The sequence below is a fragment of the Cyanistes caeruleus genome, chromosome 16, assembly GCF_971803275.1.
Source record: "Cyanistes caeruleus chromosome 16, bCyaCae1.hap1.1, whole genome shotgun sequence".
NCBI lineage: Eukaryota > Metazoa > Chordata > Aves > Passeriformes > Paridae > Cyanistes > Cyanistes caeruleus.
This window is the reverse complement of record NC_141716.1, coordinates 16,498,577-16,514,579: the sequence shown is the minus strand read 5'-3', so window position 1 is coordinate 16,514,579 and position 16,003 is coordinate 16,498,577. Positions and strand designations below refer to the sequence as shown.

At 41.4% G+C, this 16,003-nt stretch overlaps 1 protein-coding gene across 11 annotated transcripts in view; it reads left to right on the top strand.

Annotated features, from left to right (window-relative positions):
- Positions 1 to 16,003, top strand: part of RBL1 (RB transcriptional corepressor like 1) — a 28,082-nt gene that overhangs the window by 6,496 nt on the left and 5,583 nt on the right. For 7 of the 11 annotated variants that reach the window (XM_086853543.1, XM_086853541.1, XM_086853546.1 and 4 more), the window contains 9 exons: positions 1,175 to 1,341; positions 3,219 to 3,331; positions 3,862 to 3,965; positions 4,511 to 4,648; positions 6,233 to 6,397; positions 6,570 to 6,705; positions 8,312 to 8,572; positions 13,006 to 13,184; positions 15,001 to 15,177. In XM_086853543.1, coding sequence (XP_086709669.1) covers positions 1,175 to 1,341; positions 3,219 to 3,331; positions 3,862 to 3,965; positions 4,511 to 4,648; positions 6,233 to 6,397; positions 6,570 to 6,705; positions 8,312 to 8,572; positions 13,006 to 13,184; positions 15,001 to 15,177 — 1,440 coding nt within the window. The remainder of the gene's footprint in view (positions 1 to 1,174; positions 1,342 to 3,218; positions 3,332 to 3,861; positions 3,966 to 4,510; positions 4,649 to 6,232; positions 6,398 to 6,569; positions 6,706 to 8,311; positions 8,573 to 13,005; positions 13,185 to 15,000; positions 15,178 to 16,003) is intronic. The other 4 variants (XM_086853542.1, XM_086853544.1, XM_086853547.1 and 1 more) reach the window with 1 other exon arrangement.

Sequence of the window (16,003 nt, the reverse complement as noted above, 5' to 3'; positions counted from 1 at the left end):
ATTGTCTGGTTTTGTGCAAGAAAAATCAGTAAGTAATTAATACCCAAATATGTAGGACTTAGTTTTGGTCATTTATATGCCATAATCATACCATGAAACCTTGACACTGAATTAATTTGTTTTCCCACTGTTTCCTTTCTTAGGAAAGGAAAAGTCAACTTTCCTACTCTACTATGGAAAATAAGATTCATGCAAAGACCTCAACAAAGTCTCTCTTCATTACAAAAAATAATCTATAAACAGAGTTAATGTTTCATTATGTTTAAAAATGTAAAATGTATTTAATGAAGTTGACATGCAGGAAAACAGTTGCTTGATTACTTTTTATTCTTGGATAAGGGGAGAGATAGTACTGGCTATGTGAATGAACTATATGCTGTTTGATTTACATGTCAATTAAAAAATAAGAATTCTTATTTTAAGATGCTGGTGCTAGTGTAAATGAATCATATGTCGTATCTTTTTCTCCCAAATATAAGTGTATTTCATATTCAGGCAAATTGAATGGGTTTTATTCATTTTGAGCTTCAGTTTCTGTAGTATATGAATATGCATAATGACTGTGAAGGCTTTACCTTTTCTCATTATTTGCGTTATATTTTCAGAATGTTGTCAGTTCAGATAAATAAATCCAAAAACTTTATTGTTTCACTTCCAGAGAGCAGGATACAAATGTAAGTAAGTGCAGTCCACACAGCTCCATCTGCTCACTTTGGATGAAGGGAGGCCCATTTCCCAAGGAATGTTCTCCTGTGAATCTCTCCTGGACAGCTCTACCACCCACTCCTTGTGTCAGCTAATGCAGTCAGGGATTGAGAATGGAAGCATGTGCTTCCTCTTCCTTACCCTGTATTTTCAATGTTCAAATGAGTCTAAAATTTTATAGGTTTTAAGATTTTAGGTCTTGTTTTACTGTGTTTTAGTTGTAAAATCCCTTTGAGTTAACTTTTGGCTGCACAAAGATTTGTTATATTTTATGTTTATGGAGTCCTGGGAAAACTTTGGCTTGTTTTCAGTCACTTCTGAGCTCACAGGTTTGATGAAGCCTTCATGTGGTTGTATTAGTGGTGTCATTTTAATTCTTGAAGGAATTTTGCAGGAGATGCTCATTTGGAAGGTAATTGAAACAGTTTTGTTGGCTGATTTCTATTTATTATTTTTCTCCATCTGACAGAAAAGGTCATTTGCACCTTCAACTCCACTGACTGGCAGAAGATACCTGCGAGAAAAGGAAGCTGCCATCACTCCTGTGGCTTCGGCCACACAGAGCGTGAGCCGTTTGCAGAGCATGGTGGCTGGGCTGAAAAATGCACCGAGTGAACAACTTACAGCTATTTTTGAGTGAGTATGTCCACTTCAGCTGCTCTCATTTACACAGAAACTCATCTTTTGGTTTTTTCTTCTTTCAGGGCAGAATATTTTGGTCTGTGTTTCTGTATTATTTCTTGTTGAAGGATCTTTTGTTTTCTGGATGATCTCATCTGGAGAAGGATGGCTGAACACACACACACACCCATCTGACTTGTCACCACCATTGCGTTAATGGGGCTTCAGCTTTTGCTGATGTTGATTTGTCTGTCTGCTTGAAAGCCAAATGCCTTTTTTATTTGTTTACATTTTAAATAAGTACTTCTCAATTAAAAGATGTGGTGGTAACCATGTTGGCAGAGGATTTGGAGGAGGGTGGAAACGGTCAGGTGAACAAGCTGCAGTCTTTGCCTTCAGCTGGGAAGATAAAACTAAAAGCAGCTTACACCTTGCCCATTTTTCCTTCACACTACTTCAGGGTGTGTTGGTGTAACCCCATGGCACAAGGATGAGCCTCACAGTGAGCCTTGTCATTGTCAGTGCTGACCTGGAATAGCAGCAGTCATGTTTCCCACTCAGGGTATTCTGGTGGCTGTTCCCTGAGCACATTTCAGATTTCTGCCTTCCTCCCTGGGCATAGCTCATAAAAAGCAGTAATTGAATAGTAAATACCTGTAAAGATGCTGTGTGTTTGCCTAATATCTTACCAAGTTTAAGTCCTGCTCTATTACAATGTAAGGTCTCCAGTTGTATTTTTACAAATCAGAATGGATGTTTAGTATTAGCACTTAATATTTGAAGTGCAAGAAGCAATGTTTTTTTAAAATAACCATCATGAACAGGTGAAAAATATTACTTACCATTCTCATCTTTGGAGTTATATATATTTGAAAGTTTTGCTAGCACTAGTTCTTAAAAATTTACAGCTGTGCTTTATGGGATGCATTTGTGTTGAATATTTCTTTGTTTTTATAAGGACTGATACTGTTTACACTATACAATTAAGACATTAATGTGTCTGTAATCACTAATAAAACATGTGTTTGTTTCAAATAATAAACCAGACTGTCAAGAGAGAGGTTAATATTAAAATGGGAACAAGAATTGAATAAACCTTTGGCAAGACCTGTGGTGAGTGCTCTGCTCATCTTGGATATGAGTTCAGCAAGCACTGGAGTATATATACTGTGTCCCTGAAAGAGGTGGAGGAACTGTAGTTTGGACTGTGTAATATCTATGTTTTTCAGGATTTTCTTTGTCAAATTAAAATTCCACGAAGAAAGCTTTGAAGTTAATTAGAAGGCTTTGTTCAAAGAGAAACCTTAGCTGATTTTAATTCTAGCTTTTCAGAGTAGTTTAGTGTCTTAATTTGACACCAGCCACAGGCCACTGTCCTCTAAAACAGAGTTGCTGGAAAATTCAGAAGCATTCAGAAAGGGCATCTCCAGCCAGAGATACTATGGCCCTTTTTTATGGCAGTGACAACGTGGAGTTCATCAGTTCTCCCAGTCTTGGTAGGAAATGGGAAAATGCTGCTGCAGCTTCCTTTAAGCTTTTCTGTGCTCCCTCAAGCAGCCTGGCCTGTGTGGTGTCATGAGTGCCTGTTGCAGCATCCTTACTCCTGGCAGGTTCATCTTTCTCCTCACTGCGCTGCTATAGTTCTTGCTTTCTCCTGAGTTTGTTCCAAGATCTGCATATCCTCCCTGGCCCTGTTAGAAAGAGAGGACATGATTCTTGTGTGTGTTTTATGTTTTCCTCTTTGTGTAATACAGGTTCTTGCTGATAAGGAATGCTCAGTATAATCGGCTTTTCTTTTTATTTTGGTTTTATGGTTGTTGTTTCTTGATATTTATTTTTTTAAACTGGATATTAATTTATACAAACAAGACTTTATTTGCCTTTGGCTTCAGGTCTTGTGCCCATAGTCCCTTGGAAAGCATTATGAGCAGAGTGAAGGAAATTGGTGAGACCTTCTGTTGCTGCTACACTCAGTCAACGGATGAGCAGCCAGGATCTCACATAGGTATGGAGTGAAAGGCATGGGGTGTTTCAAAATACTAAACCAGGGCAAACAGAATGCATACCTATACTGTTTTCTGTATTTAATATAGTGGAGCTGGTTTTGTCCCAGGATACACCCAAGCAGAAAACTGCTGCTGTCACAGTACACTGTAAAGAGTAAAAATTTATGGCAGAGTGATCCCAAGGCTGCAGTTCAAACTGGGATAACCAAGAAGTCATGGAAAAGCAACTCTTAACAAGTGTAAACTTGCATTCTTGTTAGCTTTAAAATTTAAAGGAAACTGAAAGCAAATAAGAAAATGATTATTGAAAATTTAGATCACAAGAAATATTACAATAAATAATCCTTTAAAATATTTGTGGAATTTTATTTGGATTAGTGTATTTGTGAACTTTTTTTTTTCTGTTTGCAAAGTCTGTATTTACAGACATAATTATTATTTTGGATGAGGACAGGTGCTGGTCAGTTTAGTCTTAACCCTGTTTGTGTCAGTGGCATTGGATTTAATCTCTGTTGATTTTAAATTTCAGATTTTGCTGTAAACAGATTAAAACTGGCAGAGATCTTGTACTATAAAATCTTGGAGACTATAATGGTGCAAGAAACACGGAGACTGCATGGGAAGGATCTGACTGTAAGTAAAGAATCAGTGAAAGATTAGAACACTTTTTTTAACTGTTCTTGGAGTTTATCTTCAGGCAGTTCCAGAACAAAGCACTGTAAAGCACTTTGTATATTGTTAATACTAAAAAGGGGAAATACATGGGAGCTGCCAAAATGTATTTTTCTTCTACTACTTAAACCAGTATAACTATCATAATTAAACATCTGAATTTGTGTTGCCCTCTAGAATCACAACTTTATGGACATATAACCTTTATTCTCTTCTTTATCCAATGAACAGTATATCAGTACTTTATGTTAGACAGCACTGCATTTGCTCTGCTTTATGATGCACAGCAAAGGATGCCAGTTCATTTGTCCATAGCATGCAAAATATGATCATTTTGGTGTTGTTACTCTACTTCTGTCTCCTCAACTTTCTTGTGAAAAGGAGGTTGTGGATGGGAGAAGAAGCCAGCTTCTTTCCAACAATAAGCTGTGTAGTGTTAGTGCCACAAAATTCTAACTTCTGTTTCCCAAATCTGAGGCCAGTGCCATTTTCTGTGGTCTCTCCAGGCTCTCCTGGAACAGGATCTCTTTCACCGCTCCCTCCTGGCATGCTGCTTGGAGATTGTGCTCTTCGCTTACAGCTCCCCTCGCACCTTCCCCTGGATCATTGAAGTGCTTGACCTCAGGCCATTCTATTTCTATAAGGTAAATAAACATTGGCTTAGGACAGGATCTGTATTAAAAATGGCATGTAACTGGATTGAGGGTCATAGAGGATGATGTTCTTCCTCCCTAGGGAATCAGGGAAAGACAAGGACTGATACTAATTGCATTAGGCCTATTCTAAATTCTGGTGCTCCTTAAATGTATTGTTTGGAAGGTGTAATGCCAGAGATGAAACTGAAATATAAAGAAAAAGTCACATTTTGTAAATGGTACTGATCTGTAACATACTGCTGATCAACTTTTACTAGATTAAAGCCTTCAAGCATATATTTTGTTGATATTTATATTTATTGACTGCAATGCAGTTCTGAAATAGCAGATACAGATCTGAAATGTTGCCTTTGGCCGCTACTACTTATCACAGGCTGGCTTTGCTAAGTTTGGGGGTTTTTCCTGTATGTAACAGAATATCTTTTCCAGGGTGTTCTCTGGTTTTGCTCTTTATTTAACCATATTTTCCCCACTTCCAGTGTAACTTGATTTTTTACTACTTCAATCCTTTTTTCACCTATCCATATGCCTCCAGTTTTTGCTGGATGCCTTGCAGCGTACTGGGGTTAGTTCTGAATAAATCAAGTTGTTCTGTTTAGATGACAGCAACCAAAAAATTGAAACCTTTGGGAAAGCTGGTTTGTATTCTATCCTTCCTTTTTCCTTTACTTCTCAGCTGCAGGGCAATACTGGTGCTGTAACAAATCTGTCAATATTGCTGTGGCTGATGGTCAATATTGTTGTGGCCTGCATCAAAACTGGTGCACATCCAACTTTGTGGAACAGATTTATGTTTGATTTCAGTTTTCTCAGCCATTCAGTGTATATTCTTGCAGCACTCTTATTTGGACAAAAATTACCATTGCAAAGGTCTCACACTAGAGAGACTTGTGATATTTGTAACTTTGTTCTCTGGGTTTAGCTTCTGTAGCAGAAATAACTAATCAATATCAATAGGGCTTCCGGGGAACTTTTATGGCATTTCCATCTCTGGAGCTTTAGGAAAACAGGCTGAATGCTCCTCTCACAGGAATAACACAGGGTGGATTCTTGTGTTTGAGTATGATACTGCAGGGGATCAGTCAGCTCTGATCAGTCAGACCCATTTATTCACATTAAGGGTTCTGAGTGCTTCTTAAATCAAACTTTAAATCAGTGGTTTTCAGCTTCTCATGTTATGGGCTGTTTGTCTGTGAGGAAGGAGAGCTGAAGTGCTGGGGCTGTCACATCCCCTGCTGGGCAGCTGCACCTGATCACGTCTTCCCAGGTCAGTGCTGCATGTGCTTTCACTTGTGCACAGTTAGCTGTGGTGAGAGAGGGCCATAAAAGCCCCTGGAGTGGATTGTTCTGCACTGATTGCCTATCTGCTGTCTTCTTCCAGCTGCAGGGTTGCTTTGGGAAAAGGGGCTAAAAAAGAGGGATCAGAAGAGAGTTGGGGAAGATGAAGATGTGAGGAGGAGGCTGGAGCATTCTGTGTTGATATTTTGAACAGGAGCCTGAAATAAATAACAGTTTGATGGTGTTAAACATGAGCAGTGTGACATTGTTCTGTGTTTGTGTCATTGCCATCAGGTTATAGAAGTGCTGATTCGGTCTGAGGAAGGACTTTCCAGAGACATGGTGAAGCACCTCAATAGCATTGAGGAACAGATTCTGGAGAGTCTGGCCTGGACTCGGAACTCGGCACTCTGGAATGCACTTGAGGCCTCAGATAACAAAGTCCCAACCTGTGAAGAAGTATGTGATCTCATTCTTGTTACTAGAAAATTCATATTCTTTTTATTATTTGTTGTTTTATACAGAAAACTGTTCAAATGAGACCATTACTGGAGAAAATCTTCTTTTAATAGATTGTCACAAAGAAGGGAAGTTAATTTGTTACCTTACACTGACATTCCTTATTTCTCAGGTAATATTTCCCAGTAATTTTGAGGCCAGCAATGGAGGAAGTGGGTTTGGACACTTGCCCATGATGCCATTATCTCCCATAATTCATCCTCGAGTGAAAGAGGTTCGGACAGATCTTGGTGGGAGTTTAAGACGAGGTATGTTCAAGGCTTCTGATATTATTTGAATGAGTGATTTTGGGGAGAGGGGTTTTAAATTTCCTTGAAATTGCAAAAAACAACCTGGAATCTGAATTGAGCATTCAAACTGTGAAGTTTATTTGATCAGGGAAAGGTCTAGATGCACTCAAACCAGTGCTGTGACTCACTGGCAGCAGAGTTGTGACAATGCAGATTTTGCATTGTCAGGTCTGGAGCAGATTTTGCTCCTGGTTTGATGCCAGGGTGACCTTACTCTGAGGTGGGTTGTCATCTAATCACTTATTGTCCACTCAAGTTCAAATTTTCCAGTTTTTTTATTTTGCTTTCTGTTAGTTTATGCTCAGTGAGTTTGACTGGATTTTAGGTGACTTTAATGTAATGACAGAGCTGCATTTATTCTTGCTTCCTACACTGTTTTTGTGCAGGGGTGGAGGACAATGCTTTGCCTACAGTTTTCTGTCCTCTGAAGAACTGCTCTCGGCAGATTCCTGCATCTCACACACACAGAACCCTCCTGACAGTGAGGGTGCAGAAGCAGTGCCAGCACTGCTGTTTCCTTTACATGCTTCTCTAGTTAGGAATTGCTGCTTTCATTGTATCCCAGACTCTGGTCCATATGTTCTTGCAGGTGTACCATGGACTGGTGGGTTGTGTAATGTCCCCTTCGGTGTTTGTCTGCCAACAAACAAGACTGTTTGGTCTTTTTTTTTTAATACTCCTTACGAAGGAGATGTACAAGCAATTGCTGTAAGTGTTAGGGCTCACTGATAGAAGAGGAACCAGATTGGAGATGGTATATATGGGGAAGGCTGTGCGAGACACAGCTTTGAATATGAGAATCTGATACTCCTGAATTCAGTTGGAGAATGGTGGGGATAGGAAATGTTTATTTATATCTGGTACCAAGGGAACCATCTTGTCAGAGTTAAAAGTAAGGTCTCAAGTCAATCTTACCTGGCCAGTTATCTAGACAATTTCTTATTTATGGGAAATAGGAAACTGTTGTCACCGTTATTGTCACAGACTGCAGCAGGAATGCAAAAAGTCTGTGAACAGAAGCTTGTTACCTTAGTGCTGTGTACGTCAGGTTTACTACTGGAGTAAATGTTTGAAAGCAACAGAAAAGCCTGAGAGGAACTGGGGCTGTGTGAGGGTGGAGTCACCTGACTGGGGACAGTTTAGAGAGACTTGGAAAGCCAGAACATAGGGAAGACATCATGTCCAAGGAATGTGGTCAGGGTTCCTGTAGAGGAATGTGTTCACAGGAGTAACACTTGGAAATATTACTAATTACTAGGCTGACTGGAGTAAGTACCTATGATCCTGTGTGTTCCTGAGTCTCTGGATCAGAGTGGCTGCTCAGCTTCCATGTGATACCTGACGGCAGAACTGCGCTCTGGGTGACTGCAAAAGGAGTCAGTCAGACTGTAGATCTTGTTCTTACCACCTCAGAATGGTGAACTCTGAGAGCAGGCATGAACTACAAGTGATCTCTACTGGTGTAGTTGGAAGGTATCCTTTCTCCTTCTCTGCAGAATTATTTCCATTAAGCTGCTGCTGTTAAGGTTTTGTTTGGTTTATTTTTTCTTCCTTGACGTACCAGACATGCAGCCATTGTCTCCAATCTCCGTTCATGAGCGCTACAGTTCTCCTACCGCTGGAAGTGCTAAGAGAAGGCTCTTTGGAGAAGACAGCCCCAAAGAAATGCAGATGGAAAAAGTCTTAGCAAAAGGAACTAAGCTGACAATTGCTCCAGCGTCAAGCATTGGTGCTGAAAACACGTCAGCGTCTCCTGCCCAGACAGTGCTAACCATGACAACCACTACAGGAAAAGCAGGACAGAAGGTCACTATACCACTGCACGGTAGGAATTACTGCTGTTTTTCTTCTCTACTAGGATGTTTTCTTTGCTCTTAAGGTATGCTTAGACCAACCATGCATCTTGAAAGTATATTGCTTTTTCTTTCTGAAAAAACAGTTATTTTGTCAACAGCAACTGTCTTGGTGTGAAAGACGGGTGTCTGCTAAGGAAAGCGGGAACCTCCCTTGGAATGGAGGATATCACCCCCTTTCCTCCAAATTATTATAACTTTGAGATTACAGGGCTTTCAGGCACAGATACGGGAAAAGGAATAGCAGTTCTTTACGTGTGTGTGTGTGTGTGTGTAACAAGGCAAACAAACAACAGCCCCGGCAGCAGCAAGGAACAGCCCCAGAGAGCCAGTCCCAGCCTCCTCCCGGCTGCAGGCACCTTCCCCTTTGCTGCAGTTCCGGGCACAGCCGGCAGGGGCGCTGCTGGCTCCCGGCCGGGCAGGGCGGGCGCGATGATTCCCCCGCGCCTGCAGGGGGCGCTGTGGCGCCAGCTCGGCCGCCTCTCTCCACACGGGAATGGCGGGCGGGCTGGCGGAAGGGATGGACAAGGGGCTTCCTTTGGAAACTCACGGCAAGCAGCCGGGAAGCTGAGTGGACTGCAGCACGAACCTCGGAGCAGCGGGCTGGAACGGCAGACAGGAGCAGATTGCTGCAGGGGGTGTCCTGGCAGGCACTGGGGCTACGGTGTAATGAAAACTCAGAGAACGGCAAAAGAACAGCAGGGACTGCTCCTCTGCAGCAGCTGCCTCACACAGCTGGATAAATGGGCCCTCAGGGAAGGGGTTCAGGGTCCCGGTCTTTTCCCTTGAGGTACCTGAAGAGATGGCAAGTGTCCTTTCCAATGAGGCAGGGTGCCAGTAAGTCCCAGTTCAGCGATTGCTGTCATGAGCAAAGGCTCACCCATGTCAGGAGAAGCAGGACAGAGCTGGGCTCTGTTGGCAGCAGCAAACTTGCCACCCCCTCTGTAAACAGCAGCTGCACCATCCTCCTCTGAAGCCACAGCAAGAGAAGGCAAGGAGTTGAGCCCAGCCCTTCACCACCCTGCCAAAATCTCAAGGTATCTTTTCCCTTCCAAAGAGAAAACCCACCCAGGTAAAGACAGTAGCCAGCCAAACCCTTTCCACCTTTCCCCTGAGCCTTGACAACTTCTTTTGTATTTCGTAAGTAAAGGTCGTTTTTGTCTCAGCAACATTTGGGAGGTAATTCCCTGAGAGAAAGAAAACAAAAGGAGCAATCCTAAGCTCCATCAACAACTTAAAAGTTTAAGTTTATATTGACATCATCTCTTTGGAGACATCTGATCCCTGGCAAACACACTGAGGATTTCTCCTCTTGAAGAAAAGGTCATGGAGTTCGTCCTCCTTCCAGTTTGTCATGGTTTAAAAGCATTAACTAAAAAATCAATAGAAAGCTTACTTATTTCTTGCTGTGAGATATGGATTAGAACAAGAGCAAAACAAGCTTAAAACTTAAAAGGAACAAAGAAAGTTTATTAACAAAAACTACAAGAATAAGAAACCAGAATAATACTTCAGAAGCTTTTTTCCCTACTACTCAACCATTCTCTTGTTCATATGACAACATAGAGACAAAAAACTTGGTGGTTAAAACAGTCTCAGTTTTGCTATAGTCTTTTCATCAGTCTTCGTAGAGAAAAAGAGTTCCTCTTCTGCTAATCTATGGAGTTTTTTTACAAGGAAACCATTTTCCTCATGGCTTTCTATTTCTCTGATGCCAGCTGACCGGAAATTCTGCCATCAGTTCTCTCCTCCCATTTCACACCACTCTGAGGTGTGTATGGGTCAATGAGTCAAGATGGGGTGTCATTTTTAAGGGTGAGTTATTCAAAGGCAAAAGTTCTCTTCATCTGTTTTTATGAGCTTCTCTGGAAACAGGAGTTTCTCTTTGCCTCTTAAAGGCTACAAATCTTCAACTATTACTTTTCTTTTTCTGTTCCAGCATCTCGCAGGATCACAACTGCTTCACCATTTTCTTAAATCTACACTCTGAAATACTCCATTCCCCCCAAAATACTCTGTCATGAATTAAAGGAGTTTTTTCAGAATGCTATTGTCCATCTCCATAGCTTTAACAGAAAAATATTTCAGCTTATTAAAGCATCTCTTTATTTCTCTCGCCGCTCTGAAGCTTAATTATTTTCTTCACTGTTTTTGATAGTTTATGGTGTCTCTTTGTTGATCTTTGTTGATCACTCTCTCTCTCTCTTTTCCCCTCTCTGGAAAAAAAAGGATTAATCTGCAAGTCTCATCTGGGTAGTGAAAGGGTTAAAGTCTTGCCCAGGCCTTGTAGATGGGTCTGTGATCTCTGCCAGAGCGGTGGCTGGAGCTGGCTGTCTGCAATGGAAGGTTCTTCATGGCTGCTCTGGAGAGTGTGGTCACTGTCTCAGCCCACTGCAGGGCAATGGCTTTTCTCTCTCCTTACTCAGCAGTCTCTGGTGAAACTCAGCAGTGGCAGAAACTGCAAATGGAGCCAGAGACCGGCCTGGGCCCGCTCCCCCCCACCCTCTGCAGCCTTGTCCGGCCTGGTGAGGGGGGGAGGAGGCTGAACCAGAGCCCCGTTACCTCCTCAGAAGCCAGAAACCAAAGAGAGCAAGAACGTCTCGGGCTTAGGTCTTAAAGTGGTGTTAACAGGTTGATCTCCCTTTTCAATGGTCAAAACCACTGTCAGTTCTCAGAAATGGCCAGTTATTGGCCAGGAGGAAAAGCTCTCATCAGCCTCCAGCAGTTTTAACTTCCCTAGCTCTCAAAGCCTTAAAGGTACAGAACTTAATATATAATATAAATCAGGTGATTGTGAATACCAGTATCATAAAGTCACTCCAGGACACAGTTAGACCTCACACATTAGGCAGTACTTTGGTTCTCAGCTCCATTAATGGTTTACTGCAATTTGTCTTACTTTGGTGTGTTATAATCTCAAAGGTTCTAGAACTTCTGGATAAGGGTTATGTGTTAACATTAGCAAAACACTGTGAGACTTCTGTGTCACTCTATTAGGACCGGCTGGGTAGAGACGTCACAGACTCTCATGGAGTCAGAACAGGAGAATTCATCTAGTTTATTGCTTCAGGTCTCTTTATAGATTGATACGTGGAAAGTACAGAAAGGAAACTCTTATTGGTTAGCAAACCACTACATCACCATCATTGGTCAGTGGGGCACAACACCCTCTGACTTTCTCTTGCAAAGAAACAAGGGACAGACAAACAGTACTTGGCACAGCTGTTTTCTGTCTCTGAGGATTGTTTTGATTCCTCCTTAAAACTTCCCAGGCTACTTTCTCAGGCTGGACTTGAGAAAGCTATGCGGCCTGCAGTTTCTGCAGGCTCCCTGCAGCCTGCTCCAGAGCTAGCATCCATACTTCTGTTTTCTGGAAGTTGGGTGATACTTGAATATTTCTGAAAATGATACATGAGCCATGAGTTTATAGCCATTTCTTAATTTAAAAATTGGGTCTATAGTTAAAGATTGTGAAAAACAATACCCACTTTTAAAAAATTTCTAAGGTTTATTAAAAACCTGAATAAAATACAACAAAAGACTGAATAAGCAGAAGGAGCAGTGCTGGGAGTCTCTGTGACCAGCAGCCATGTGCTCACCCACAAAGTGGCTGCCCCACCTTTTATACCCCTGGCATGGCATCAGGGAACCCTGTCCCCTCCCAAAGTCTGCTAATCAACTCTTCTTCACTGTCCAGTGGTAGAGACTGCTTTCTTGCAGCTTGTTTGGAGGTGAGGTGTTTTTATGCCAAGCCTCTGAGATGTACCAGGGGCACAGGTACAGCCCTCCCTCCACATGTCCCCACTGTCCCTTGGCAACCATACAGGGGGAAAGAGGAGCATGGAGAAAACAGAGGATGTGTAAACAACAAATCACAGTAACATAACTATACATCAATATAACTTCTCTTAGCATACTCATAATATTCATCCCTTAATTGCAAGAGCCAACCATCGCATTACCCATCTATAACAAGATGAAAAGAAAAATTCTGCACTGCTATGCTTAAGGAGGTTTTCAGCAACAGAATTTGATTACTGAGGAAATTAATGAGGACTGTATAGGATATGCTGCCAGTTTTGCAGAATAAGAATAAAAAAAAAAAAATGTGCTCACCTTCCCTAAAAAAGTGACAAACCAAGTACAAAAATTGTGATTGTTTGTGAACTTTGTACTTTCAGACAAGCTTTAGAAAAGATCATTCACATTCAGATTTGTCTTTTAAATCTTACCAGAAATGTAATTTTTACCATTTCTGAAGACTCTGAGGGACAAAGTCTTTTTAGACTGTAGTACAGAGGGTGTCTTTAGTATCAAATGTTCATAAATTAGTTTGATTTGCTGTTTCTGACTGCATCAGACGGAGAGCAACCGGTTTCTTTCTGGATATGTGTATCCTCTACAGGTATTGCAAATGACATGGGTGGAATCACCTTGATCCCCATTTCGATTAATTTAGGCCAGCCGTGTAAAGTGGATGTGCAGGCTCCCTGCCACCCTCCTGGGAACCAAGCACAAGAAGTGCAGCTGCCAGCAGCCAGCAAACCCAAGAGAACAGGCTCCTTGGCACTGTTCTACAGGAAGGTGAGTGTTCTTACTCAGGAGTGATGCTGTACTTGTGCTCATAGCCATGCTGGAGCCTGCCTCCCTCTGCAGCTCCCATTACCTTCAGTCTTCATGTGCCTTTCCCTTGGCATATGCAGTTCTTGTATACCTTGAAGAAGAAGGGAATTTTTTGAGTGTTGCAGAGAGTCCAGTTTTCCCCTTTCCACTCATGAGATTTTTTTTTTCTTTTTAATTAGGAGCTTCTATAAATAAATATCAAAAGCATAGTTTACTTCAGATTTTACTTCTCTTGGCTCTTTTGATTGCCCCCACATTTGCAAGGGTTAGACAGATCTGACATGAGATGATTTTCCTGTGTCTCACTCATTCAAAGGTGCACTGCTGTGGATCCAGCAGCTGGAGATGCTCCTTTGCCACTTTTAAGTCTGCCCAGTAGTGCTGGTCTTGTTGGGCTGGGGTCTCAGAAAGCAGTGATGAATAACACAGTAGCTAAAAATTTCTAGAAAGAATAAGTTTGAAATAATGCAGGATTTAAAAATAAAATTAAGAACCTCATGTACTTCAGGGAAACTTCAGGTGACTTACTTTTAGTTGATTTCATTTTCAGTGTAAATTTTGTGAGGGGTCTTGGGAGGAAGCGGGGGTAACTTGGTCTAGGTGACTACAAAGAATATATCCCTAAATAAGTCTCTCTCAAAAATATTAGATTTTTTTTGCTGTTGCTTTTTTCCTAGGTAAGTTATTTTCAGAGGTTTTCCCCCTTGAGGGTATCTGTATAGATACAATAGAACTTAAGTTCTACCATGAACAATCCTTGAGGTACATCTTAATACAAAAAAAGAATTCTTGTAACACTTGTAAGCCGTATCCATTGTCTGAACTATTGGTTGTTAAATTTTGCCAGTGATGGGCAGTTTCTCTGGGAAAGGATTAAGAATTGATCAGCCACCTGCCAGTTGGGAATGCTGCATTTTGGAAGCTTTACTCTCGGCTGGGAAGTACTTCAGAAGTAGCCATGTCTTTGACTAACCTCATAGACAATATAATTCCTCTTAGTTGTGAAGAAGAACTAAAGCCTTGACTTATATTTGTCATTAAATTCTGACCTTCCATTTACAGTGATCATCATACATAATAGTTTTGCCCTACTTTCATTTCTTGCTCCTGTTCAGTAGAGCAAGTGAAAATGACACTACCCCTTCCTTCTTTGAAAGAAATACACATAGGTAGGGATGGATACAGTATAGAAACTATAGACATAATGTTTTTAGGTGGATTTTCTGTAAGTATTAGAGATTCAACAGCTGTAGAGTGGACTGCTTAGTCTTTGAATCCCAGAATTCCAGAATGGTTTTGGTTGGAAAGGACCTAAAAGATCAAATAATTCCTCCCCCTGCCATGGGCAGGGACACTCTCCACTAGATCCAGTCTGGTCTTGAACACTTCAGGGATGGGGCAGCTACAGCTTCTCTGTGCAACCTGTTCCAGGGTCTCACCACTCTCACAGGGAAGAGTTCCCTCTCAATATCCCATCTAACCCTGCCCTCTGCCAGTGGGAAGCCAGTGGAAGGGCACTCCAGGCCCTTGTTCCAAGTCCCTCTCCAGCTCTCCTAGAGCCCCTTAGGCAGCGGAAGAGGCTCTAAGGCCTCTCCAGAGGTTTTTCTTCTCCAGGCTGAACAACCTCCACCCTCCCAGACTGCTCTCATGGGAGAGGTCTTCCCTCTAATCATCTTTGTGGCCCTTACAGAATAGCTCTGCTTTGAGGTCTTTTATTTCTGCAGGCCAGGATAAGCTTGTTTGGCTTCACTCTTTACTGTGTGTCTTTTCCTTCCAGGTGTATCATCTGGCAAGTGTGCGCTTGCGTGATCTGTGCTTAAAACTGGACGTTTCCAATGACTTGCGCAGGAAGATCTGGACATGTTTTGAATTCACGTTGGTTCATTGTGCTGATCTTATGAAAGACAGACATTTGGACCAGCTCCTTCTCTGTGCTTTTTACATTATGGCCAAGGTAACATGTAGTTTTAATAAATTAGTGGACTTTTTTATGTTCAGTTGAAAACATCAGGTTCAGCATTTATGGTTTGATTCATTCATGTCCTATTATTGGAGGGAAGGGGAAGATCCTTCCAAGAAGTGGATGAAGTCCTAGTATGGTTTTTTCTTTGTTTTGCATATCTTAGCTCACTAGCTTGTTGATGGAAATTCTTGACAGTTTCTCTTCTCAAGTGCATTCACAGTGAACACTGGTTGACACAGACAAAGCACTGTGTGGTCTTACTGCCCTGTATTTGTTGCTGTCCCATTTGTCACCTTGACAGTAAAAAATTCCATTAAAATTACAGAATTAGGCAGGTGCAGAAATTTGCAGGAGTAAATATATGTAAGATGGTTTCTATTCCCAAAAATCCTCTTAGCTTTTGATGATTCAGGCTGAGGAATTGAGGTGGTTGCCTGTTGTACTTAATTTCTTATTCCATTTGTCAGCTTTAATTTTAGGTGATGTTAAATTTTATTATGAAACTGGACTATTGGTTTGACTCAAACTTGAGCTGGTGGTTACAGCGTCCATTAACCCTAATTCAGACACAAAATGCAGGAGGCTGGATTACCTTTTTTTGAGGACAAATGAAGGGGAGCACTATGTGTGGAGGGAAACCAATATTTAAATTGTAATTATCTGTGCTCTTAACTGCAGCATGGGTTAGGCTCACCTGATGTCAATACTGATAGCAAAACCATGTAATAGTCAATGCTCAATTACAATTTTATCTTGTAATTTGTCAGGTGCTTTGGGGTTATTTATAATACAGGCTTTTGAATGCTGTCTCCAGTGC